The following is a 26,310-nucleotide window of genomic DNA, read 5'->3' as shown; positions in this document are numbered from 1 at the left end:
TTTTTCTTATAAAAATTGATATGATGGTTATTCAAATATAATAAATTAATGTGAGGAAGATTTAACCCACGCACTTTCTCTGCTGATGTACAAGAATTAAATTCCATCTGCAGAAAGTAACGAACTTAACACAAGTAGTTGCCTATTAGCTTACAAAATAATACTTTACTTCAGGTTGCAGTTAAACCCCATTATTTAAATTATTTCCGTCTTATTTAAAAACTTGTATCTGACATGTATTCTGTTTAAGAACACCTGTCACTGTTAATTTACAACTAACTCCGTCTAATTTTTATTTAGTATAGATATGAGACGTGAGGTTTAATTAGGACTAAGTTCTGGAATAATATTGTTATATCTTGTTCCTTGTAGCTGGATAGTCATAATTTTAGGAAAAAATTACTCAAGGTCTTTAGTAATCGTTATTCAAAAACGTCTAATTTTTGAAAAAATAACGTAAGGTATTTTAATGTAATCTACCCATAGTTTCAATCTTTTCTGAATGCTACTTATTATTACTGCTTAATTCAATGTACCTCTTTTATCGCAGAAAATTCATCACTTCACATTCACAAGTTCTTATTAGAAAGTTTTTCATGTAGTAATGTAATCTTGATTTTTTATGCTCTGTTGAAAGTGATACTGCGTTGTTAAATTGTACAGCTGCTTTTAATGATAAAAGTAGGACAGAGAAATCTTTCTTTCCGTTTTCGATTACATAGCAAATGCTTCGAAATATAAACCTTTATGCAACTTATGTCGTTTAATATTAAATATTTACTGAACAACTTATTAAAACTTAACTTACTAAAACATACGAATGTCCTGAATTCCTCATAAAGCATCATTTACACTGCTTTCTTCGCCTTGTAGACTACAGAATAAATTATAAATAAAAGCATGAAAAACAAACAAGAAATCAGAGATTTTAATTTAAGAGTTAATTAGAGGCTAATAAAGTATAAATCCGTCATATTTTCAGACTTAACACCGTCAATATCTTAAGACTGCAAGAGATGATTTAGCCAATGAATTAACCAGACTCTTTTGTGAACTACAAATTCCAGTTATCGTTGTTTAAAGATCGGTTATTTATATCTTTTATACCTAAATACTGGTATTTCTCTCTGACATTTGACATATGAGCTTGACTAGTTCAGTACTTGATAGACTATATATTAATGTTTCAATAGGTCTTGGCTCAATCTTTAAATCTCAGATTTTATCATTTTGGAGTTGTTTCTAGGTAAATTTAATTTGCTTTTCTAATTTATTTACATCGTTTTCTTAAAACCGTTAAATCCTGCACATCTGAGAAACTGACGGTATGTATTTTTATGGTATTCTTAACGTGTGCTTTCGTGTTGTAATTGGAAAGCGCGTGCGGTCAGCTATGATAGGAAGATCAGGATTTCGAGCTCCGGCGAAGGTATCACTGATTTTACACGAATACACGATCATTGAATTACTGTTTCTACAGTTCTAGTGACTTCACATATTCCTTTCAGCGATGGTCATGTAAAACCTTTGTTACATACTTACTAAACTTATGTTTTTCATTAAATCCTAGTAAACAATAACTTGACGAATTTTACTTTATCTGAATTTTAATTCGATTGTGTTGATTGATTGTCTAGTCATAAATGTCCATTTGTTGCCTTTCTTTGAGGAAAAGTGTCATTTCGTTACTATGTTTCGAAGCTGGATATGTGCAATAATATGGCGCAGTTTTTAATATCAAAAGTCGTTTCTTGACCAATTAGTTATATTGTTCTGGGAAAATATATAGCGCTGAATTTATTTTTTAGTTATCAATACATTTAGCTTATATTCTGGTAATAAAATATCATCTTCTGTGTATTGGCGGAAAATATTTGATAGAAACAAAACATGAGTTGTTAATTTTCAAATATTTATTTTCAGCCCAAGTCTGAACCACACTTGTTGCAAGTAGTCCCACCTAAAGAAAATGGCAAGAAATCTGTGGAGGAAGATGATGATGACCTGAATCCTGGTTATGATACGAAACCCATCAATGCTACCAAACCCCAAGAGCAGTTGCCACCTCTCGATACTGGATATTCCCAAGAAATTAATATCGCCGGCTTGAAGCTGAGCCTCATGATGGTTTACGTTATCGCCGGAGTTGGTATTCCTCTTGTGATCATAATAATTCTGCTTGTTGTTATATTCATCTACCGTCGAAAGTACCCCGTTAGAATGCGATTTGGTCGAAAATTTTCAACTTTCGAGAATCCTATGTATGTAACTAAAGACGCTCAGCATCCAAGAGAGTTAAAAAGGCTAACAAATTAAGCCTGTTGTCTGAAAAACTTGCGAGCTTGAACTTGTGTATCGCACTTAAAATGGCTTTTTTTAACAAATGACTGGACACAAGTAGCCATAGTTTTTGATAAACCTATTGATTTTAGTTTTGAGAAACAATGCCAAAATATTCCGTGGGAGATCAACAAAGAAATGCACATATGTTCGTGTATGTGATTCACCTTTCTTTTATGTTTTACCACATTTTTTGTACGTTTCTCGTGGGTAAAATATTGAGTCAACTGTACAAAAATATACATTTAATAGGTCGTTAATGGCAAGCATATTGATTTTTATTAAACATAAAGAACTGTTTAATGATATCATACTAATCTTCTGCGAGTATCAGTAATGTATAGTTTTTAATTTATCATTTCGTCGGAATGTAAAGTAATTTTCCCAATTTAAACACAAGTTTCTCACAAAAATAACTGGTAGTCTGGTCCAGGAAGTCTCAATATTCACTTGAACGTAACAGAATTCAAGGGCAGCTTTTATTAAATTTCTCGAGTTCTGCATGCGGAAATTTCATCCGGATCTATAGAAACGAAGTGAGGGTGATGTCAAACTGCTTATCATAAGAATCGTGAACCTTAATGACTTGTGCCAAACTCTTACTTATTTCGTTATTTTTTTATCTCTTTCAGTGATACTTTTTTGAAGTTGATTTGCTATTTTTAACGTTATTTTAGCGTTTTCCAAACTGCATTTTAAACTGTAGTGTTTCTCGCTTTAAAGGTGGTTACGTATAAGGAATCATATGAATGATATTTTTTATCTGTAGTGCTTAAAAAACATGAAATTTTGGCATTAAACCTGTTAATTCATTTAACTTATTACTATTGCAAAAGAGATTGCTTATGTCTTTATCTCTGTGAGTAGAATTAAATAAATCCGATTTGTATTTTGCGACTAAAAACTGAGATATTTGCTAGTAACTTTTGAGGATGAGCGTTGGTGACTCGTGGAAATCTGTTGTCAATACTTCTAATAATATTAAGAGCTGAAAATTAAAGTTGACTCGTCAACTGCTAACGCTTAACAAGAATATTGCTCACCATTCTACCGAAAATTTGTAAAACGCACCAGTTCTTATTCTGTATCCAAGTTAATTACAAACCTACTTTATAGTAATTTTTCAAGGATTTTAATTAATAAAATGAACTCTTTCAAAGGTAATTTTCTAATATCTTGCTTTATTTAAATTTAGCTGTTTTAACTGTACCATTGTATCCGCAGTCAAGTTTGGAAAACGCTTTTTTTAGCATAAATTTGTAGCACTGGAATGCAGACATCGTCCACAACTACATGGCCATGTATCTGTTTTATACAAAGACTAAATGAAAGAAGCATTTGTATTCTGTATTGAAAAGTATATCTCAAAGGTCTATCAGTATTACTTATATTTTTAACATTTGGAATCATAAGACCTTGTACCTTCCAGAATGTTTCGTAGTGCATACCGCTAAGCGATTTTAACTTCAGTATCTGAAGAGATCTTTTTTACATTTATTTTTCTTACGAACAAATATGTTCAATTATTTGTGCTTGTTGAGGGCATTTTGATGAAATTTAGATTGTATAATGAGAGATGCCAAATGCGTGTTAATTGTCGTTTTGTACTTCGTGTGTTAATGGTTAAACTTCCGTCAACCTCTCATATCATAAGCTGCAGAAGCATGCAAAAAAGGTTATGCTTCTTAATTTAATTCAGCAGTATTATTGTTGGAAATTGTGAATGTTACATTTTTAAGATGTTTTTAATATTAAATATGAAGACTTCGCTGAAAGTCTTTTGCTGTATTACCTATTTATGTCTATCAACTGATAAACCATGATGGCGAATATATTCGCATTATTTCATTAAATATATGATTTTGCTAGACTACGACATATCATAATTATTTTATCTCCATCATCTGTCTGAAAGGAAATATTTCTCTATGCACTTAATTACGTGTATTAGTCAACAACTGTTGAATAATACAAGTAATTAGGTAAACCATTCAAGTTATTGAATAATAATTAATTAATTCAAAGATTCCTTTAATTAAATAAAAAATAAATATGTGGAGTTTTGATTTCTTCACATTCAGCAGAAAAAAGCTGCCTTTCTAAAAATGACTGGTTTTTCATTCTGTTTTATATTTTTCATATTCGGCGAAAACGCGTTACTTCTCTGCAAATGTCATATTTTCGTTTCTCTTTAATTTCTCCTCACACAGTATTTTTTACAAACAACTTTTTCAATTTTATCTTCTTGTACGAAGTAAAAAAAGCATTGTAATCGGGTATCATATTTCTACGAAAATATCCATTTCAACCGCTTTCGAAACTATTTGAACGATGTTTTTGCGAGACATCTGTACGTGCGGACAGAATAATGGACTGTTTTTCCAAAAAGGATTGTAAAATGGATTTAAAACTGACTCAGAAGAGTTTTTTTCTTAACGTTTGTATGTACGTACTTACGTATGTATATATCTCGCATAACTCACGGCTACTCAAGAACGAGTAGCCGTGCACCGAAAAATCAGTTTTGCGCCCGTTGGCCGAATTACTTGTTTTTGCATAGAAACTCTAATTTTTATTGTAAATTGTTTTTAAACTGTTTAAATGTATTTGCTGCTTTATGTTTTGTCTGTATTTTACAATTTTTAATGAAGATGTTTTGAGTTTTTCTGTATTTTTGCTTTGCCGCGAAGTGAGAACTGTATCAATAGAATGAGAAATTTACCTCTAATGAAATTCGAGGATATAAGTTTAAATGAAATGCAGCAAAAATATGTGTATAATAGGCCATTCGAGGAAGTCATGTGGTGTCCGCATCTGATTTTTTTTTTTTTTTTTTTTTTTTTTTTTAATTTCTTCGTATTCAGTGAAAACAGTCTTTTTTTACACACGTTTAATGCTTCGGGTCCTCCCTTTCAGATATTTATTTATTACTTAATAGTTTATAAGCTATATACTTTAACAAAGCATTTAATCCACTTTATTTTGTGTAAATATTGTGTTTCTATTAAGTCCTGAATTCTTTTACAAGTCTTGATTCGAAGTTATTTTTAATACGATTTACGAGTCTATGCATCAAAACCTTTAGTGAAAGAGAACTTTGTATTGTATATTGGCTTCATATTTTGAAATAAGACTCTTTATTTTTCTCTTTTTCGTATATTCATTATGTGGCGTGGCTGATTACGTGTGTAATATGCATCAAGGAATTTTATCCGTAATGCGAATAAAATCAGTAACATGCACAGTTTTTATGAACAGGATACCCTACTAAGATTACCGTGATGGTTTCTGAAAACTTATGAATAAAATATGATGGCGTATTGCTATAAAAATAGGGAGATAGGAAAAAGAGAAACAAAAATGTGGGAATATCAGAACTGGCTGTTATTTAAATAATTTCTATTCTGGTTTTTTAATTTCATTGATCTTTCTGCGTGTTTATGATATGCTTTGTGATAAACAGTCTAGCAAAATCATTCCCTTTGTAATTAAAGGAGCACATACTATATCTCTATTATGAATTGGATTTTCATACATGTTTTTCTTTCTGTTTATAAATACTTATTTTCAATAAAATGTAATGTTTTATTCGTTCATTCATATCGTAATTACTTGTTGTAAAATATTATAGTCTTATTATCTATACCGGTTATTTTTTGTACAACTCTTTTTTTTTTTTTTCTTTTCTTTTCATTATTTACTAATCGTATTTCTGAAATTTTTTTACGATTTGTTTAGCATAAAAGATTATTCACTAGAATACTTTCACTCTGGTGTGTGTTTTTGAAATGTGTAATGTGAATTCTTGTACTAATAATTTGAGAGTTATTATTGTGATCAATTCCTGTGTACCAAAAAAGGAAATCCACAAACAAGATGAAGGGGAAAATAGAACAGATCAAATCATTTGTATTACCAATGTTTCTAAAAATCATTTTGCGTAACAAATTAAATCTATAGAAGTTAGTTCATTTTTATATAATTTCTTTGATTTAGAACTTATGCAAATCGTATTTTGTGTCCATTGTATGCAAAGGGTGAATCATAACACAGCGATACACTCTTCTATAAATTTAAGTGTAATAAGTAAATTCCGTATCAAAATATTAAAATATCAGAACTGTTTTGAGACGCATTTATTACTCCTGTAAAGAACAGTCATGAAATATACGAATTATGTAAATCCTAGATTTCCCACACTGACGCACGCTGAATTTAGCATAATGCTATTCATATTGTAATGCATATTACAAATATGTAACATTTAAATATGCTTAGTAATGCTTATTATTCAACATGACGTACTTATTTATATTTGGCTTAATAATTTAGATTATAGATTAGTGGTGAGGCATAAATATAAATTAAGGACACTTTTAAAGTAAAATAACTATATTTATTTTTCCGTCCAATGTATACTTAGGTATAGATCTTTCACTAACTAATTTTATTAATCATTGCTCATGAAAACTGTCTTTTTTAATAGCGGTATGCTGTGAAATTAAATAAATAAGCCATCTGTAGCTGTGTTTTCTTACCTTCCTACTGAAATTTTATAAAATGTGGTGAGTATTTTAGTCTACCTTGAAAGTATTGTTCATGTCACCTGCCTTAAGTGGCATTGCAGAGAGCAGTTAGAAGCTTTTGTTTGACTATTATTAAGAGCTAAACATTTTGTTGTTCAGTAGTTTTTTGGCACATTAAAATGTTTAGCAGTGTTATAGTGCGCAAGCAAATGGGGTTCTATTACTAAACATTTCCTGTTTATCTTGAATGGCGTATAACCTGCGAGAAAGATACTATTGAACATGATTTGTATCTGGTTTCCACTGTGCAATGATAGTGGATTTTTCCCTTACAAAATTTATAATTGAAAATTCTTTTCAATCAGATTATTGGCGGAAAATTTTCTTATAAAACGAAAAAAGTAAAGTACCGTAGACTACGTTTTTCGCAAGCGCTTTTCTGGTAACAAAGTAACAAGTGTAATCAGGAAGTTTATTTTAACCAATTGCGAGAAACTAAATCTTGGTGAGATTTATGTTTCCTTTAAATTGATTGCATACATAATTGTGAATTTTTTAAATAATCGACCTTGAACGTTTAATTTAAAACAATAATAAAGATATTTTTCATAAATATGTATTAAAACACCTAGTTTATTACATTCATTTTTAAACATTCTTCTACTTTTCTTTATACATTGGTTAAAGCATTACTGAGCCGTCATAATAAACTCTCGCTAACACAGACATAAATAAATTCAAATATTAAAATAACTGTAAGTTTAGGGGAAAATGTATGAGATTTAGAATCGTATATATCTTACTTAAGTTGCAACGAAAAAAAATAGATTCTTATTAAAATCTGTCTTCATATTAAATAATATTTTTTGTTTCTGGCTCGGGAAAACGCTTTCTTTACAATTATTTGTATTCACATTTCTCTGTACATATACATATCTGTAGAATTTCTCCCCCACCCAGCATGACTATCATTCGTAAGACGTAAAAAGTACAGTAAAAATACATGATACTACTTAAATTATCATAACAAGTTACACTGGAACAAGTTAAACTGGAACAGCAGTATGAAAATAGTGTTTCTGGGGAAGACTGTTGAACAACTGGGTATTGGCCAACATATAAAAAACCCTGTTGTAGCATTTGAGTTACCCTAATAAATGTTGGAAATTTTTTTCTCATTTTATAGTGTTTTGTTTCACTAATCCGAAGATTATTGAACTCTGCAGATAATCTCTACCTCTTATTAATTTAAGTTAGGTAGAAATAACTGATTTGAAGAATATCATAAATGTTATGCTGTATGGGTAGGATTGTTCTTAGATATAGTTTTGAAATTAACCAAACTGTCGATAATGTGGAATAGTTTCGTACACGTGTAAATAGTTCGATGCCATGTTTCCTTAGTTGAAACCACTAACATTACCTTAATGTTCCTTTATTAGTGCATTTAATGTTTCTTTCCGAGAACCTGAAATTGCATAATTGTAGCAGTTCTTGTTCCTTATTGATCTCCTTTAAAATAAAATAAAATGTCTGCTTAAAATATAATGAAGAAGAAATCTCAATTGCACTTTTTGTGACGTCATTTTTGTACTTGAAATGAATATATTGAGAGAATAAGACGCATTTGCACATGCCGGTAAAATCTCGCCCTTCCTGCTTTTCATTATTGTACATAACTATATGCGGCTTTGAGAGGACTCGCATTTTTAAACCACCATGATCAAAGGATTTTTTATCATCTGCTTCTCTAAACACTTTTTTTTGTACATCTCAACTGTATCTTAATATTATTTATGTATTCCATTTTGCCTTTTCTACGCTCTTCCTTGTCACCATACTGCCGTCTCTTTTACAAATGTTAATATGCCAGCAGCCTGGCCATTTTATGTAGACTGCCATATGTATGTTACTCGAACCGTGTTGACTATTTTTGAAGTGTTACTAAACCTTTGTGTATATCTTACATATAATGGTTCTGCTAAACGGACACTTTTGATAAGACACTTTCGATTATAAATTACTATAATGATTTACAGCTTTCATCTGAAATGAGCAATCAGTGAATGTACTCTCGAGAATTGTAAGTTGTGCAATATCAATTTTCCTTTAATTCCCATCCTGTAGTTAAACTATAGTATTTATTTATCCATGCTGTAGTTTAACTATAGCATTTATAAATCCATAATGTACTTTTGATTCATTAATGAATCTTTTATTCAAATGTGATTTTAAATTTCTATTTGTGTCATACTTAAATTCGATTTGTGTTACAATTTCGACTTGCAGTACGCAAATTTTATTTCTGTACATGTGTGTGTGTGTATGTGTGTTTTAATCATAAATCTAAGAATTTTAAAAATTTCGGAATAATAGGGTATATTATAATTTTAAATCCATGTAATCTTATGATATTATGAAGTATTTGATAATCTAATAATTTGAAGCACCTCGTTTTTATTTTCGATGATTCCATGATGTCTATATGTAATTCATTCAAACTTTTTTGGTTAAGTGATTAAAAGATAAATAGTTTAAAAAAGTAGTTGTTAAAAAATATTTTTAAAAAAGTAGTTATTAAAGAATATTTTTGTCCTATGTAAGCTGTGGTCAATTAGGTGTATCTGTGTATCTCTGTATGACCAAATCCTTTTAAGTTAACGCTTTCAGACTATAATAGTGAATTTATAAAAATGTTTATATTTTGTGAGCTGTGATCAAGCTGATGCATCCGTATATAGCTGCCATTGTTTTACTTAAAATATTGAATTTCAAGCTGAGCGTGAATACTTTTAATATCATGATTTAAATTTCTTGAGCATCTGCCATCTGGATAGAAATTTTATGTTATTCTATTTACAGTATTAATTTATGAAGCATTAAATATTGCGTAGTTAACGCCCGAATGTCGCTGTTAGATCTTTTCCATGCAGTCCTTACCCACATTTTTACTGCAGCTTCGTACAATGGATTTTGTATCAAATTCGTAATATTTCATAAATAAATGTGTCTTAAAATCATAAATTATTGAGAATTTTATGTAATTTTAAAAACATTGTAAGCTGACTTATTTTTTAATTTATATTTTTTGGTTTATTCTTGCATATGCTTCAGAAGGAATTTGCATTTTGAAAATTCCTTTAAAAGTCATTTACACTTATTTTAAATTTTTTTATGTAAGCCACCTGCGTTTCGATTATAAATTACTTTGCTTTGCCATGAATTGCAAAGTAGTGAAAATGAATTAATGTCATTATACTTATTGGAATATAACTGCTATCATGCTATTTAATAGCATTGCTAGTATAGTTTTGTATTTAGTTTGATTATTTATTTAAAAATATCACAGTGTATTTTTACTTTAACTATTTCTTTAAATATAGAACATGTGTAGTTTTGTAACATCATAAGGTAGACCTGATTAAATTTTCAGGGTATTAATTATTGTTGGTAATTTTATTAATACAAGAAGGTAATAGCATAGTCTTGAAAATGCAACCTCATTAATCTGAGTCATCTTGTTGTAATACTAGAGCGGCAGTACTGAAAATGTATGAGTACTTTATGAATTTATGATTAGGATTAGATTAGAACTTACATTTTTGCATTGTGTTTCTAAAGTAGATATTTTAAAACAGGTCTTATTTTCTTAACGAAAAAAGTAAGCACGCAAGCGCTTGAAAATATTACCCTAATTTTTTAAAAGAGGAATTAAGAGAGAAACGGATAGAGTTTAAAGTAACTTCTGTAAATTTCTGATGGGCGACTGAAAGATTAGATGTGAATAAAAAATAGCAGATTTGAGAATATCTAATGTATCTGAATAAAAATATTATAATAATAATAATTTTAAAGAAATTGTGTATTTGGATGAGCACAAATTAAAAATAATAAAAAAATGTAAACTTCATTAAAAAAATTTTTTAAAAATCTGAAAGCTTTCAGATTTTTATATTACACTCAAAGGGTCGTTTTGTTAACGTTTTGTGTCTTACCATTCTTTATTAAATATTATGTTCTTCGCACTTAATTTCAACAGTAATATCACAAAAAATTTAAAAACAGCATATTTTTAGAATTTCCGATACACAGTCTCGCGCGCTGGAGATAACTTTTCTTTTTCGTACAGTGTTGAAATTATTCAGTTTGTTAATCAAAAATTCGTTAAAGTTTTACAAAGTATGAAATACATAATAAAATAATTCCAAATTCGGGCTTCCAGATGCCCTTATTTGAGTGGAGGACTATGTTATTCAGAATTTGATATCTGTAGGTACTGTTGTTTTTTCACAGTGTGAGAAGCATACACACATGCATGTAGATTCTTCATTTATTAATTTCTTTAAATATAATGCAGGGCTCTAATATTTGATTTGAACAATTTGAAAAGTGAACCTCCGTTCTATAATGGACGACGCAAAATACCAAAACGCAGTTAATAGCCCATTCTGGTCAAATTGTCCCTTTGAGCTACTAAATTTATTAAAATTTATTAATCAATTAAATAAAAATTTTTAAAAACTTGAAGAATATTTTTCATACACGAAAGAGATTGAATAAACAGCTTTTCGTAATTTTTTTATGAATTTAATCTTTCAGAATTCTGGAGAACTAAATTCAAGATGTAATACGTGTAGCAGACTATTATAATTTACATCGTTTTCAATTGTTTTTTAATATCATGTCATCCAAATATGATCAGGTATTTCGTTTAAAAATCGAAATACTTATATAAGTGACTGAAATTCGTAACCAACTTCATAGGATGTACAAAGTTTATTTGCTGTATGTAATCCCAAATATTTGCACGTGTTGACAGTTAAGTTTATATAAAAAAAACTAATTTTATCACTGAAGTAATGAAATTATATATTCATTTTTACTTACAAGTAATCTGGAAAATATCATAGTCGATGAGCTAAATTTTAAAATAGTTGTTTTATTATGAAAGAAATGCATTATACTAACATTGCCTCAGGTCTACCCTATGCAACTGAATACAGTATTAAACACATTTGTTTTACATATTATATGATTTCTAATGAAAAGATTAAAAATGTCTTAAATGTTATTCAAGGGGGAAAAGCATCGATGTAACCGCTATAAATTAATTTTAGCAAATATATAACAGATACTGAATTATGTACTTGGATGTAATTAATTTCACAACGCTCTTCGGTGTACATCTAAAAGCAATTTACTTTTAATGCATTTCGTATTCCTTGGCACGCTTCCTTTTCCTGGTAATAAACTTATTCTTCTCTCAACAACATAATTAATTTTGAGAACTGCAGTTTATGCTTGATTGCTACTCGTATAATTTTTCAAAATGTACATCTGCCATGCTTATGTGCTTTGCACCACCGTCCATTGTTGCATTCTTCAACGTCCGTTCAATCCTCTGTCGGGATTTCAGATGCTCTTGCATTGATATTTGCATCACATTAAGAGTTTGTATTCTGTGTTTGCTGTTTCATTTGAATGAATGTATATTTTATTTATGCATTTAAAAGAACATTGTACCTATTGTATGTTTTTATTCTAGTATATTTTGTTATGTTATTGTAAATTTGTAGTTTAAACATTAAAAAATTTGAAAACGAATTGCATTTCTTTTTTGGTCTTTCTTTCTTAAAAAAATTATATTCTGTAAAAAAAAAAAAAAAAAACTGATAATAATCAACTTCTCGTCGTACCTAAGGTACAAATATTTTTTTTTAATCTTATGCGTGTTACAGTATGTAATATGTGTACCATTTTTATATTCATAAAAACTCAGAAATATAAACATTAAAATATCTACGTAAGTAATGCATGTTATCTCATAGTGAGTGTTAGGTTCTTCAGAAAGGGAAACTTCAAAAATAACCTGTGCCTACACAACAATGAAACCTCGGATCGTCTAATGTATTAGGTACATGCGCTAACCGCTATACCATAAGAGCACGTACGGAAAGAATACCTCAATTCCTTACATTCGCCGCTTCCCACTTAAAAGGTTGCTGAGGACAGGGGACAAAAATGCTTCTTTTTCTGGATTTGGTTTGGTTTAATTTATTATGGAAAAGCATACTAAGGATATTTTCCTAAGAGGAGGGATGCTTTCGTTGAGGACTACAGAAAACTGGTTCTTATTTACATTACGCATGTGAAAACCACGAAAACGCCCATTTAGCCAGCTTGTTCGCGTGGAATCGAACCCAGGTCTCTTTTCTTTGAAAAATAGACAATCGTTTTCTGACACCCTCAAAATCCACAAAATTTAGTATATGAACACTGCTAAGTTTGTTTGTTTTTTTACCAGTTTTAAGTAGAGCAGTGCGGTGGTTATCTCAGAGAATTCCCCACCCCTTTCTTTTGGGACGTTACTGCTTCAATTCAGCAAACTCTGCTTGAGGAGCAGTTGGTTTCCGTGAGGTATGATATAAGGTTTTATTTATCACGTATATTTGCAAAACTAAATTTGTTCAGTAAACAGTCACATTGTGGGGTTTTATACCTTAGAATAAGAATAAAAAGATTGCTTTCCCTGAAAACTCAAACTTTTCAGAGTTAACGTAGAATACCGTATTTTAGAATAGTTTCTTTGATTAACAGCGAAATGCATAATTTTTATCTTATTGCGTATATTAATCACTTGAAAAACATGTCACTTTGTTTCAACGATAACTGAAGGTGACAATATGGGTGATGATTCCTCTTTAAATAAATGCTGATATTACAGACATTGTTTTACAGGAGAGTCTCATTAAATCACAGAGTAACGAATCATCAGTGCAAGGGAGGTTCAGTAATCAAAGGTGAGAAATATAATGAATGGAAAAATAATGACATTAATAATAAGAGCCCACCAGCGGCCGAGCGGTAAAGTCGCTGAACACTGGTAGTTCGGTCTGAGGTTCGAATCCCGCGAACGGGCTGGCTGCATGGGTGTTTTCGTGGTTTTCCCCATGTGTAACGTGTATACGAGCCAGTTTCCCTTAGAAAGTCCTCCACGAAGGCATCCCTCCCCTTAGGCAGATAGCCCTAGTATGCTTTGCCGTAATTAAATACACCACACCATTAATAATAAATATCTACAGCTCCTGAGAGAAATCTAAGCTGCATTTTATTGTTTTTTTCAGATGTGTTTTCCATCCTGGTAGATCTGCCTTTAACCCTGTATGTCACTTTTTGTCAAAAGCTTATATAACTGATTTAACATTATACTTAGGGTAATCAACAGGTTACAAGTAGATATAGAAATAAAATTACTTTTTATGCATCAACCAGTTTTATTTTTCTATACGCCTTTAACCTGTATTAAAACTATTATCTCTTCGATGTATGAGTGTCCTAATTATTTGCTCCATACAAGTTGCTGCTGCAGCCACATACGGACCTCTTATTCAATGTCTGCGTCAATCACGAAACGTGTGTGTCTTCAAAGTGAGCTCTGGGAGGAAGCAAAAAAGAGAAGATTAAAATCACTTAGGACGAAGCTTAGGTGGTACGGAGGATACTGAAGTAGCTGCCATCCAAATTCCGCAAGACACTCATGGCTTGACCTTGCCACATGAGGTCTGACATTGTCAGGATGGGAAACTCGTTGTATGAGAGGGCATATTTATTAATTTTCCTCGTGGAAAGAAATGATCTTGTCTATCATTAATAGCAATGAAACCATCTACTAAAAATCTCGTGTACCAGCATCAGCCACAAGCAGCGCATTAGATATTAAATCAATAATAAAAGAAGTGGTTTTTTTTTGTTTCATAAATATGGCGCATAAAGGAATTTCGCTGCCTTTATGTGTTATATGAAAATTATGTGAATAACGTATACAAAAGTTTCACTTTGTTCCCTTGGAAAAAAAATAATAATCATACTTAACTAAAGAAAATATTTACATACAGAACTAAAGAAATATACATAAACTATTTTTTTTTCATTAACTGCTATTCATATGCACTATAAACAGGAAAAAAAAAAAAGCTTTTTCACGTTAGATTAGTACTATATGGTGCCGAAGAAATAAAGAAGGAATTAGCTTAGGATCCGAGTTTCTGTTTTGCATTTTAAATGATATTCTTTATTATTTTGTTTATTTTTTCCTTCGTTATTTGAGAAAGAAAAATGAAAAGACTAATGAAGACTATAAGTTTCCGATTTATGAATGGAGCTTTGATATGAATAATAAAATTTCTGTGTAGGAGCAATGGACTTGATATCCGGTGTGTTTCCGTTTTGAGGAGGTTTGTGTGTGTAATGTCACGAGATGAGCGTAAAAAGGCTCAACTGGCGGTCCCTGTTTCGCCTAGGATTTTATTCTTTCTCTTCTTTCCATCTTTTTATTTTATTACCGAACTTCGAAAATTTTCGATGGTAGGTCATTTTAACTATATATTTTTAAGAATATCACATATTAAAGAGTTATATCGTTTCAAGTACTGTTTACGTTGGATGACATAATTTTTTATGTTTTTTTTAATTTTTTAATTAATAAAAAATTCAAAGCCTATTTTAATTATACTGAATATTATTTACTAGTAGTTCATTCGTTATTTTATATATATATATCTTTTAGAATTAGATGATTTCTAAATACTAAAAGAAATTTTGCGATCTTGGCTTTAGTTTTTCATATACTCATGTGTATTTCTGAATCTAAAGCCAGAGCACTGAGATTTTTCTCCTTGCACTAATCTTTAATTATGTATGTTTAATATCTTATAAAATCTCGATATTTAATGTATCATTTCACGATCTGCTGCGTTAAAGTCGTTTTTTTCCGGCAGTTTTTCAATTTATTTTTGTTTCAGAATAAACAGGTGGTTGTTTTATATGTTTAATTAGATGTTTATATAAATACATGCGAAAGTACTTCACGACCTTCATTCCATAAAATACGGTTTCTATATTTAAAATGTAACTGTTATAAGAAAACAATTCCGTATCATTTGATGTGTTGATCTGCTTACCTTTCGATACGTAATCAAATTACAATAAATATACTGGCTGGTTATAATCATATATATCCAGGTAATGGTTCATAATATTTATCTGCGTATCTGTTAAAGAAGCCCTGTAAAGGTGATTTATACATATTCCTTTGACATGTTGGTTATTTACTGGTTAAGAAGATTGAAAATTACTGAAAAAGATCTTATTGGAAAAAAGTTGTTTTCTCTCTGCGAAATATTTTTTACTACTCAAAAGGAGAGGAGGGTAAAAAATTATATTAAGCTTTTATTGGTCTCTAGGAGACAGAAACATTTCTACGTCTTGAACTACCATAGAAGTTTATGGAATTATTGACCTATTTAATTCTCAGTCAGCCATAAAGAAACCTGACAAAGGCAAAACGTAGTGATGTCACAAGATTTTATACCAAAAAAGAAATCAAAAGGTAGTAAATATAAGCGAAGCGTGCCAAGTCGACTTTAGACTTCAGTAAAATTCAACTTTAAACTGATGTTTATTTTAGAAAATGGTCATCCACTGTTCCAAATAATCTAACTCAGGTCTCTCGTTTTCAAGAAACAAAAGTATTCTGAGCTAATAATAGCAATAATTTGCGAAGTCCACTGTAGAGCAACGGTGAAGAAGCTTTTTTTTTACATTGTAAAGCTATCATATTTAACAGATGAGAAAAATTGCCTCGGGCTGATAATTTCAGTTCAAAATACTGAAAGCGCATGTAAATTTCACTAGAGTAATTTTTTTTTTCACGAGGAAGCTAAATAAGCAAAAAAGTAAAAAATATGCGTTTTGGCGAAAACAAAGGAAATAAATAATCACAGCAAACCAATTTTTTGTATTGTCTTGTCTTATATTCTAATATTTGTCGCCAACATCAGTGTATTTTTCCTTACTGGAGAATTCATTATCATAGGATTCGTGAAAATTCTTTCTATTTGCGGCATATAAGAGAGTTTAAATCCACAGCAACAAATTGTAACAATCACGATCAGATTCATATAAGTATGAACATTCAGTTTCTTTTTGCAAAATTCCTTTTCCTCATGAAATTGGAATGTCGTAATATCATTTTCTGACAGATGAATAACTTCATCAGTTATCAATAGCATTTTCAGATTGTCATCATCAAAAGCATAAAACAATTGGTGATGAAATGGCAGTTTAAGAGTTAAATTATATACTATTCGCAAAGTAGGCAAAGATTTTATTTTCCCCCTTTAATTTCACGTCTCGTATAACAACAATGCTTACTTTTAGGTAACGTGTGTTTAATTTATTTGCATCTTGTTCCTTAAGTATTCTTGTCAGCACCGAAAGTTTTTAAGTAGAAATTCTCACTGATCACCAAATTTCTGAAACAGTCTATAAATTTCTAAGTGCATTTATTTCAAGCCACGTATCATACACAATACATTTGGAAAGTTCTAAAATTGAATTTCTAAAAAGAATAGTCGAGATTTTGACAAAAATAACTTATCACTTTGGGACTGTCCACATTCAATCCTTATCGTGCTGCACAGCTCTTGGCACATCCATGAATTTCTGGATGTCTTTATAGAAGTCAACTGTTAATTAATCTTTTAATTCTCAAATTACTTTGCCTTTAGGGTGGTATCTTAGTTTTAAAAGAGCATTATCAGAAGTAGTCAGAAAAGTAAACTTTGTTGAGGAAGAAGAATTTACTAAGAAAGCTTTCACTTTTCTTTGCTGTATATTGCTTAACAATTATTGCAGTGTGTTAAAGGACACTAGCATGCAATAAAGCCATTTACTTACCTGAACCAAGAAAAACTTATTTATTTTAGTCATTTAAATTTGCTTTCTTTTTTATCTTTGCAACAAACGATTTTTAATGCATGGTTTCTTGGGTAACTTACTAGTGAATAGATTCAAGTAAACAAAACAAAAATTTATTTCTGTTAAGTTTAAGATGTTATTTACCTCAATTGTATCATTATGCACAAGTAAAGTCAAACTTTTTTCAGAAAATCGTAGCCATTTAGATTATAATATAACTTTTACTTACTATGGGGTTTGGCTAGAGCTGTGTAACTTAATCTGAAATTTATAATGATGATATTTAGAATACTAGAAGAAATATCGAGAGTTATCGTCCACCTTCGGAACCCTCTAACAATATTATAATACCCTTACATTTCATGACATATATCAGAGCTTATCTTTGTAAATAGTGTCTGTTGGTAAGAAAAGGCATTACTCGTCTTATCTGAGCATTCTTAACATCGTAAAAGACGATTTCTTCTTATCCATATCTAATTTTGATGTTAAACTGGATATTTTTGTTTTGATCTAAAGTACAAAAACATAACGTTTTATATATATTTATACCAATTAAGGTTGTATGCACAGGGTGAACCAAAAGTCCGTTAAAATTTGAAAATTCAATAATTCACGGAATATTGTAGGCAGAGAGGAAAAATTGACACACATGCTTGAAATGCTATGGGTTTTTGTTGAAAGCAAAGTGAAAAGAAAATTAAAAGAAAAGGCCAACATATTGCGCTGGGCAACAAAGTGTCAGTGACGCCGCATGAGAATACTGTATGAAATGAGCTGTAGTGAGAGAAGGAATCAGTCATTTCATGACTTTGTCAATTTTCTATCCTCGCCTCTGGGTGTTGGTCACGGTATGAGGTGGATTTATCACCTCAATCGTGATCGGACCCTTTTTCTTCGAGGAAATGCATACTCTACTATTCAAACTGTCAGTGTGACGGGGGCGGGACTGTGTCAGTGTGACGGGTGTAGGGATGCTAAAAGACAACATCCGACGGCAGTTCCTCACCATACCTACAGATATGCTGTACAGTGCTTTTCACAACATTGTGCCTCAATTATATTGTTGATGAAAGACGGCCGACATGTTGAACATTTGTTATAAAGAGTATCGCCTCTGCTAAAAATCGATTATTATGCTAATTATTGCTTCTTTTTACATATGTAGCTTCACCTGTTGGCCGTTTTAAGCACCTTTTCTGCTTTCAATAAAAGCCATGACAATTCAGACATGGGTGTCAGTTTTTACCACTCTACCTATATTATTCAATGGATTATTGAATTTTCAAATGCTAACGGACTTTTTGGTCACCCTGTATTTTCCAAACGCGTTTAAATAATTGTGAGGACCTCTTTTTCATATAGAATATGCACCTTTCCTCAACGCACATGCACACAGTATCACGTTCTAAATGCCGCCAGAAACAAATAACCAAAACAGCATGGCACGCAGTTTTACAGTTCTAGAATTTGATTTGAGTGCTACTTAAATGAAAAACGAGGTCTTCGGGGTTTTCTTTGACTTTGCCTTTATGTAAGTGATTTGCACGTTTCAAGACGAATTTTTATATTGAAGCAAAAATATACCCAACAAATGTATATTCTCCCAATGACCGAACACTCATTATAGTTCATTTATAGATCCTCAATAATGGCGGAAACCATTGGTTATTTAACCATATCATCCCCGAGAAACTTACCAACGGTCCACTACAGTTAGTAATCAGTTTTTCGCCCGCGAAAAGGGGTAAAGGAAGTTAAAATAATGACCAAGTCTTATGAGAGAAGTGAAATCACATTCTTGGGTTGAGATTAGGAGTTAATCTCAGCTAATCACCCTATCGCCTATGGCAGCCATAATAGCCATTTGGAAGCATTTTAGGCCAATTCTGAAATTTTTATTATGTAACAGGAAATCTGAAATTTTCAAATTTGTTAAGCTAAAAATTTACCTATAACACGACACAGATTTTAAAAGAGTTTCTAAATGTCTCTGATTAATAACTTATATTAATGTATACTTTTTTAAAGATCATATACTATACTTAATCATTGTTAAATATCAAATACTCTTAAATGTGACAGAAATTAAACTTAGGATCACTGGATAATTGGTAGAATATTCCGAAGAAGATATAAGTTGAACTGAAAGATGAGCAAACTTAATAAGTGTTATCCATTTATTAAAATGGTTGCTCCATTTGCGTTATATTTCAGGTCTCCATATTGGATTTTTATCTTTACATAACGTAATACCTAATTTCCTAAAGAAAAACGAGGGGTAAAAAATTGATAGGCTGATCAGAGAATTTTAGCATAAATTTTCCTTCTGAAACAGGGATTCCATAATATTCTAATTTTCGAAAATACCAGTTTTTCATATAAACTAAATAGAAGTTCTGTAAATATATTCGACGGTACAAATCATGTAAATTCTTAAATTTTATCCCTCCTTAACTTTTTACCTCCGTACTCCAAAAACATTTATCAATTCAAGAAATATCTGAAAACCGGTACACAAAGGAATATACAGTAGAACAGAAATATGCATAGAAATATACACATAAACATCAAAATTAAATTTCACAGAGCGTTTGAAAATGATTTAGGAACAGTTGACAAGGTTAAGAGTGGCAGGGAAAGTATTCAAAATAATTTTCTTTTACTTCACTCACCTTTCTCGGACGAACGATGTACTCTTCGAGCTAAGGCCGAAATTACCGAAAATCCGGCCATTTCTTTTATGGCTCTCATAAAAAGGAAAACGCTCTATTAATAAAGGTTACACCATAATAAAACTAGCGGTAACGTTGGCCTTTAAGTGCGTCTATGACTGTAATTCTATAGAGAGGGGCCTTGACGTCAGTCGGTTAAGTAGAACGGTAAAGAAGGTTGTAGAAAATGCCAATTTTGATATCTCATCAAAAAATGGAGAGAAAGAATTAAAGGGCAAAGCGCAGCCATGGCCTCTTTGTCTCTTTAAATGCAGCTCGTGTCTTAACAAACTTTTGTTTTATTTTTGAAATATCGTTCCAACTTGAAACAAAGATCTTCTCATGGCGTGTTATCTAAATAATCAGTGATTTCATTTATTTAAATTGTGTTACAGTACTGTAATTAAAAAAAATTGACACTTACTACGTGACGATATTACAAGTAGACAAGAGATAAGAACTACTGGAACAACAGAAAAAAAAAACAAATTATATTAGCAGTACACTGCCTTGATAACATATATCAAATCTTACTGAATGGAGCTACAAATATGTTAAGTTGTTCCTTGCAAGGAAGAAAGAAAACTTTTATGATGATCTGGTCTCTGTGTAATGAACTAATTAAATGATACATATTAGCTTTTATTTTCGTGTGTTGGTCCTCATGTTAGGTTGTACGGAAAATAAAAACTTTACTTTTTAATAAAAAATCCCAAGCTAAGCTGGCAGTTTATTTTAAATCACATTGATATATCGAACTGCAGTTTCTCCGTAGAGTTCTCTTTTTCATCTCACCACTCTGTTTTTAAGTTAAGATTGAAAACAATCCCTAATTCTGTTTTTCAGCTCACTGGGTTACTTTTCACTCACTTTCTACTTTTGTTGTAAAGATCGCTATATCTTTTTCTAACACAATTTTCTCCTATTAAAATCAGTCAACAATTTTAATCATATAATCAGAATAAGAAGAGAAGAGGGATTGGGAAACCAGAGAGAGAGAACGGAGGACGTGGGCACTATCCTCTTATCAAACGGTTAATTAGTATAGCACCATGTCTACCACTATCTATAGCACCTCTTCAAAATACATAATGCCACCTGAAAGGTATTCAACGTGCACGACAAGACATACAAAATAACATGTTACAGAGTTACAAATTAATATTCAAGATATATTACTGGTACATTACTGATGCAAATATGACAGATGCAGAACTGATTAAAGGCTGGGGAAACTAGAAGAATGTGCTTGGTTTTCCGTTGAAAAAAAATTCAATATATTGCCCACTGAAGAAATTTCGTTTCTTCACTGGGCAGCTCCATGGCGGTTAATCGAGTTAGCTTGTATGCGCAATCAGTTAAATGCAGCTAGAGTCTAAGTTAGATGAAAGAAAACTTAATTGTTGGAACAAGTTTCTGAATGATATTAGGATGCAAAACGTTTTGAAGAAGATTTAATCTTTCGGTGTTAAAACGAATTTTTCTATAAGTTGAAATTTCAGGTCTAGAAGTGTCCTCAAAATATGAAGCAAGTTACTTCATATTTTGAGGCTACAATAGATGCCATTTTACAACAGTTATTTCCTCTTGACAGCTTAGTTCACGATGAGGAATTTCATAAAACTTTCCGCTCTGAGATGACATCTTCTTATAAAGGAGATGATGACTTTCCTTTTTCCGTAGCTGATGTTATCAAGGTTATCAAGGTTATTTGATGATGTTATCAAGGGTTTAAAATTAGATAAAACTCCTAGACTGGATAGAATCATAAATGAAATTATTCGAAATCTTCACGAGGAAAGTGATTTCTTGAAGTTAAGCGGCCTACTATAGAAAATATCAGATGTATCAGCCTTCCTCCATGCTTGAGTAAATGTCTGAGAAAGCTTTGTACGGACAGATTGAATAGGTACTTAAGAAGAAGAAATAGTATTTAGTATGAAGGTCAATAAGGCTTTACGCCTCAGCGTTCAGCTGAAGATGCGCTTCTTCTCATATGTGACAAAGTAAAGTGAGATAAACTAAAAAATTACAGCACGATTTTGATGTTTCTGTATATAAAAGGGGCTTTTTATAATGCTTAATGGCCAGGTACCATAAATTTATCGATAAGTACTAATGTATCCAGAAACATCATTTACCTAACCAAGGATTTTTGTATACTCGTACTGTAGAACTTTCTCTAAGTAACATTACGAAAGAATATAGTTTGGAAAAGGGCTGTCCTCAAGGATCAGTCTCTGGACCTTTCTGTGGAATCTTATTATTCATGATCTTTAGTGGGAATTAGGGAATTATCTGCTTTTCAAAACTTTTTTCAAATTTCTTTTGAAGATGATCTGCTTTTAAATGTTTAACGCAAAGTTTTTGTTGATGCTTGTTCTTTGTGTCAAGATTAACTTGATACTGCTTTTCAGTAGTCTAAACTTCATAATTGAAAGTCAACCTCTCAAAAACAATTTTATGAAGGTATATAAAAAGATGAATATTGTGTAGATAAAGTTTATCATTGGGAGACATTTCTATTGAAGAAGTTACTCAAACAATGTATTTAGGAGTTCCCATTTCTCAGGAAAATATGAAAAGATTATTTGATTATTTGATTATTGATCAAGATTATTTGAAATTTCTAAAAACACTTATGGAATCAAAATAAATGTTCTTAAATTGATCTATAGGTAAGGAATAGTGCCGGTTATTCCTATGTATCAAGTGTCTTGGGCAGTTCTTTACTGAAAAAAGTAAACTGCAAGCGTCTGAGAAAAATTCAAAGAGGATTTCTCTTAAGAATTGTTCGTTGCTATTAGTTACGAGGCGCATTTTACTGTCGCTTATATTCTACCCCTATATATTTAAATATTGAACAATATTGCAGTGAAATAAAGCATTTACTGGCAATACTCATCAAATTTACTTACAATCTTCCAGTTCCCTCTTTGACGCATCCTTTTAACAGGAATCCTATACCAAGTGTTGGCTGTTCGGTGCTATTCTTGAAGAGCATATCAATTATTTTTTACAGGCGGAAGTAAGATGAATAATAAGGTTGGCTTTGCTTTTATTGTTTATGAAGATAAACAAGAAAGAGACTTCAAACAGTACAGAATTAGTGATAAGTACTGTGTTTTTCAGACTGAGTTGCTATGCTTCAACATTGCCGTGAGATGGATTCAAAATTTTTGAAGTGATCTGAGATCAATACGTGTTTTAACATGTAGTGATTCTTTTTCTTCGCTACAGTTACTGCAGAAAGTTAGTCTTTCAGAGAAACTTGCTCTTGAAATTCCGTTTATTATTAAGACCTTGCAAGATCTTGATATTCATTTTACTTACGTTCAAGGACACTGTGGAAATTTTGGGAATGAGAGGGCTAATAGCAAAGTTAGGCTTAGCAAGCAAACTTTGCTATTAGCCCTTATTAGGCTTCTAGCAAAGTTAGCTACGATACTTCATATAGATTTAAGTCTCCGAGCTCCTGTTTCTCCCTGGAAAGCGTTCTTAGAGAAATAATGCTATATGTATTTAGGACAGAGAATATTTGGCCTCACCGAAAGCACAGTGGTCCAAAAGGTTCTTCCCTACAGTTTTTCATAGAAAAAATGTTGATCAGTTTTCAACACATTATAAATTAACTCAAGATTTTAGAGTAACTCATTAACTGCACATGGCAATTTTGGAAGCTATTTAAAGCAATTTGGACTTATTCAAGTGCTCTGGCAGCTGTTGTAGCCGGCAGTGAAGACATTAACCATACATTTCCTTGGTTGCGTTCATCATATCCACCAGAGGAAGATACTTTCCCCCACGTTGAAGCATCTTGGCTACCAACTTTTCTGAACTTTTAAGGACTAAACAGACAATTTCTGTTTATCGGGATTTCATTCTCAATTTAGATTATTGAGTTCTTTTTGTTTTATTACTTTTTCTTTAATTTTATTTTTTCTTTTACTTACTATTTTTAGTTTTTTTCATCTTTGCAGAGTTATTATACATTTGTTTATTTATTTTGTTAACTGTATAATTTGAGGCCCGGTGGCGCAGTGGCTAGTGCATCGCGCAGCAGCACCACAAGTCCGGGCAAGGTCGACTCAGCCTTTCATCCCTTCATTTTCCATCCTTTGGGTGGATAAAATGAGTACCAAATTCTCTTGGGGACTAAACACTGGGGTCTTGCGACAAGCTGATCACTTGTTCAGGGCATATGCTTGCGCACCCCGGGCCAACGGTCAAGAAAGCAGAGTTCAGGGCACTGCAGGTATTGGTCCGTTAAGGCTGTTACTCCACTGAGTGCTTTTTAACTGTATAACTTACCTGTGTGTGTAACTTACCTGTTCTTTAACTTACCTCTTGGTATACTTTATGGAACACGAGGAGTTGGAATTAGAGTTAACAAGGAAAAAATAGTATCGTACAAAATTTTTAATTTTTCTCACAGAAGCATATTTTCTTGAACACACAGCAAGAGCAAGCGCACTTAATATCAACTATAAAATACGTTATTATTGTTAAATTATTAAAACTATTTGTTCCTGTTCAAAATTTGTTTTACCTGCTTTTAATACGCCAAAATATCTAATTGCGGTTCTTGATAAATAAATGTACTTGAGGCTGTTCATTTTTCCTGAGTTTCAACAATCGGCTTTTACTGATGTGATGCTTGGCCATCTCTAGCATATAAAATAAAGTAGTGTGAATACGTTTATGTACACAATAAAAATATTGAAAAGAATACCATTATTCATTTGAAGAGTTGGTAAAATTAAGGCTAGAAATATTCAAAATAATAGTTGTTTTGCAATGAAAAATTAAAAAGAAATTATCAAAATATCTGCAGATGTTGCAATCTCATAATTAACCTCAACATGAACTTAAATGGCTATGGCAATTATTATTAAAATATTATATTAAATATAAGATATTTACCATTTAAGTACTCAGATAAGATAACTTACCTGTGTGTGTGTAACTTACCTGTTCTTTAACTTACCTCTTGATATACTTTGTGGAACACGAGTAGTTGGAATTACCTTACAACATGACCAAAATATTACTTTACAACATGACCTCGCTAGAAAATTGCGAATATTGTGTAACATACACTGTTTCAAAACAAATCGCATCTAAAGTATTAAAATTTCATAATCATAATTGAATGTATTATAAAATCTTATCACAATGCGAATTATGAGAAGTCAGCATGATTTTCAGAAAACGTTCTTGAGATAAATATATTTCAAAAATAGTCCATAGGAAAATAATTATTAAAAGGAATACAGAAAAGTATTACTTAAGTATCATGTACAAAAATATCACAACGAAACTCACAGCTCACATAATTATTTAGACAGCTATTTCAACTAATTATATTTGAGAGTGGTCCTTATTGAGATTATTCCTAAATATTAAGGTACAAGCACTTAGGTTACTCTTAAATACGTATTAACTATTAGAAGTGCTTCTAAATATTAAGATACAAGCGTTACAATTAAAAAACCTACTATAGCACTAAGTTAAGCAAAGTTAAATTTGTACAATATTTTTTTTTCCAATGGCGGGCTCTAACCGTTTATAAGCATTGGCCGGAAGCGGTGGTCTCTTTATCACGGAGGCACCTAGTAGGTGGACCGCCGTTGCCTCCTATGAAAAAAGGCGCACAAATTATATCCATGACTTCTCCAGGATTCCAGCCCGGGGCCTAAGGTACGGCAGTCACAGTCAATAACCACTTTGCCGTCTGGGAGGCAATTTTACAATTTCTACAGACAGAATTAAAACCCATTGCTTAGTTTACCACAGAAGGCCAAAATAAAACGATACAGAAAATAAATATAAAGAATTAACCCTCTTGAACTTGGTCTTAAAATAGCATATTAAATTAAACTTCGCTGTATTAATAAATGTCAGTTTGCTCAAATCCTCTCGATGTGATAAATTATGCTAGCAGGTGATAAAAAAAATTTCTTAAAAATCAC

At 31.4% G+C, this 26,310-nt stretch overlaps 1 protein-coding gene across 1 annotated transcript in view; it reads left to right on the top strand.

Annotated features, from left to right (window-relative positions):
* LOC118186383 (seizure 6-like protein) overlaps positions 1-12,470 on the top strand; it is a 55,203-nt gene extending 42,733 nt beyond the window's left edge. Inside the window, exon 3 of the mRNA XM_035356463.2 lies at positions 1,924-12,470. Coding sequence (XP_035212354.1) covers positions 1,924-2,316 — 393 coding nt within the window. The 3' untranslated portion in view covers positions 2,317-12,470. The remainder of the gene's footprint in view (positions 1-1,923) is intronic.
* The last annotated feature ends 13,840 nt before the right edge of the window (positions 12,471-26,310 follow it).

The sequence above is a fragment of the Stegodyphus dumicola genome, chromosome X2, assembly GCF_044657685.1.
Source record: "Stegodyphus dumicola isolate Sdum_Otavi_A_Nest chromosome X2, ASM4465768v1".
In the NCBI taxonomy this organism is placed as follows: Eukaryota; Metazoa; Arthropoda; class Arachnida; order Araneae; family Eresidae; genus Stegodyphus; species Stegodyphus dumicola.
This window is presented reverse-complemented; position numbering and strand designations above follow the sequence as displayed.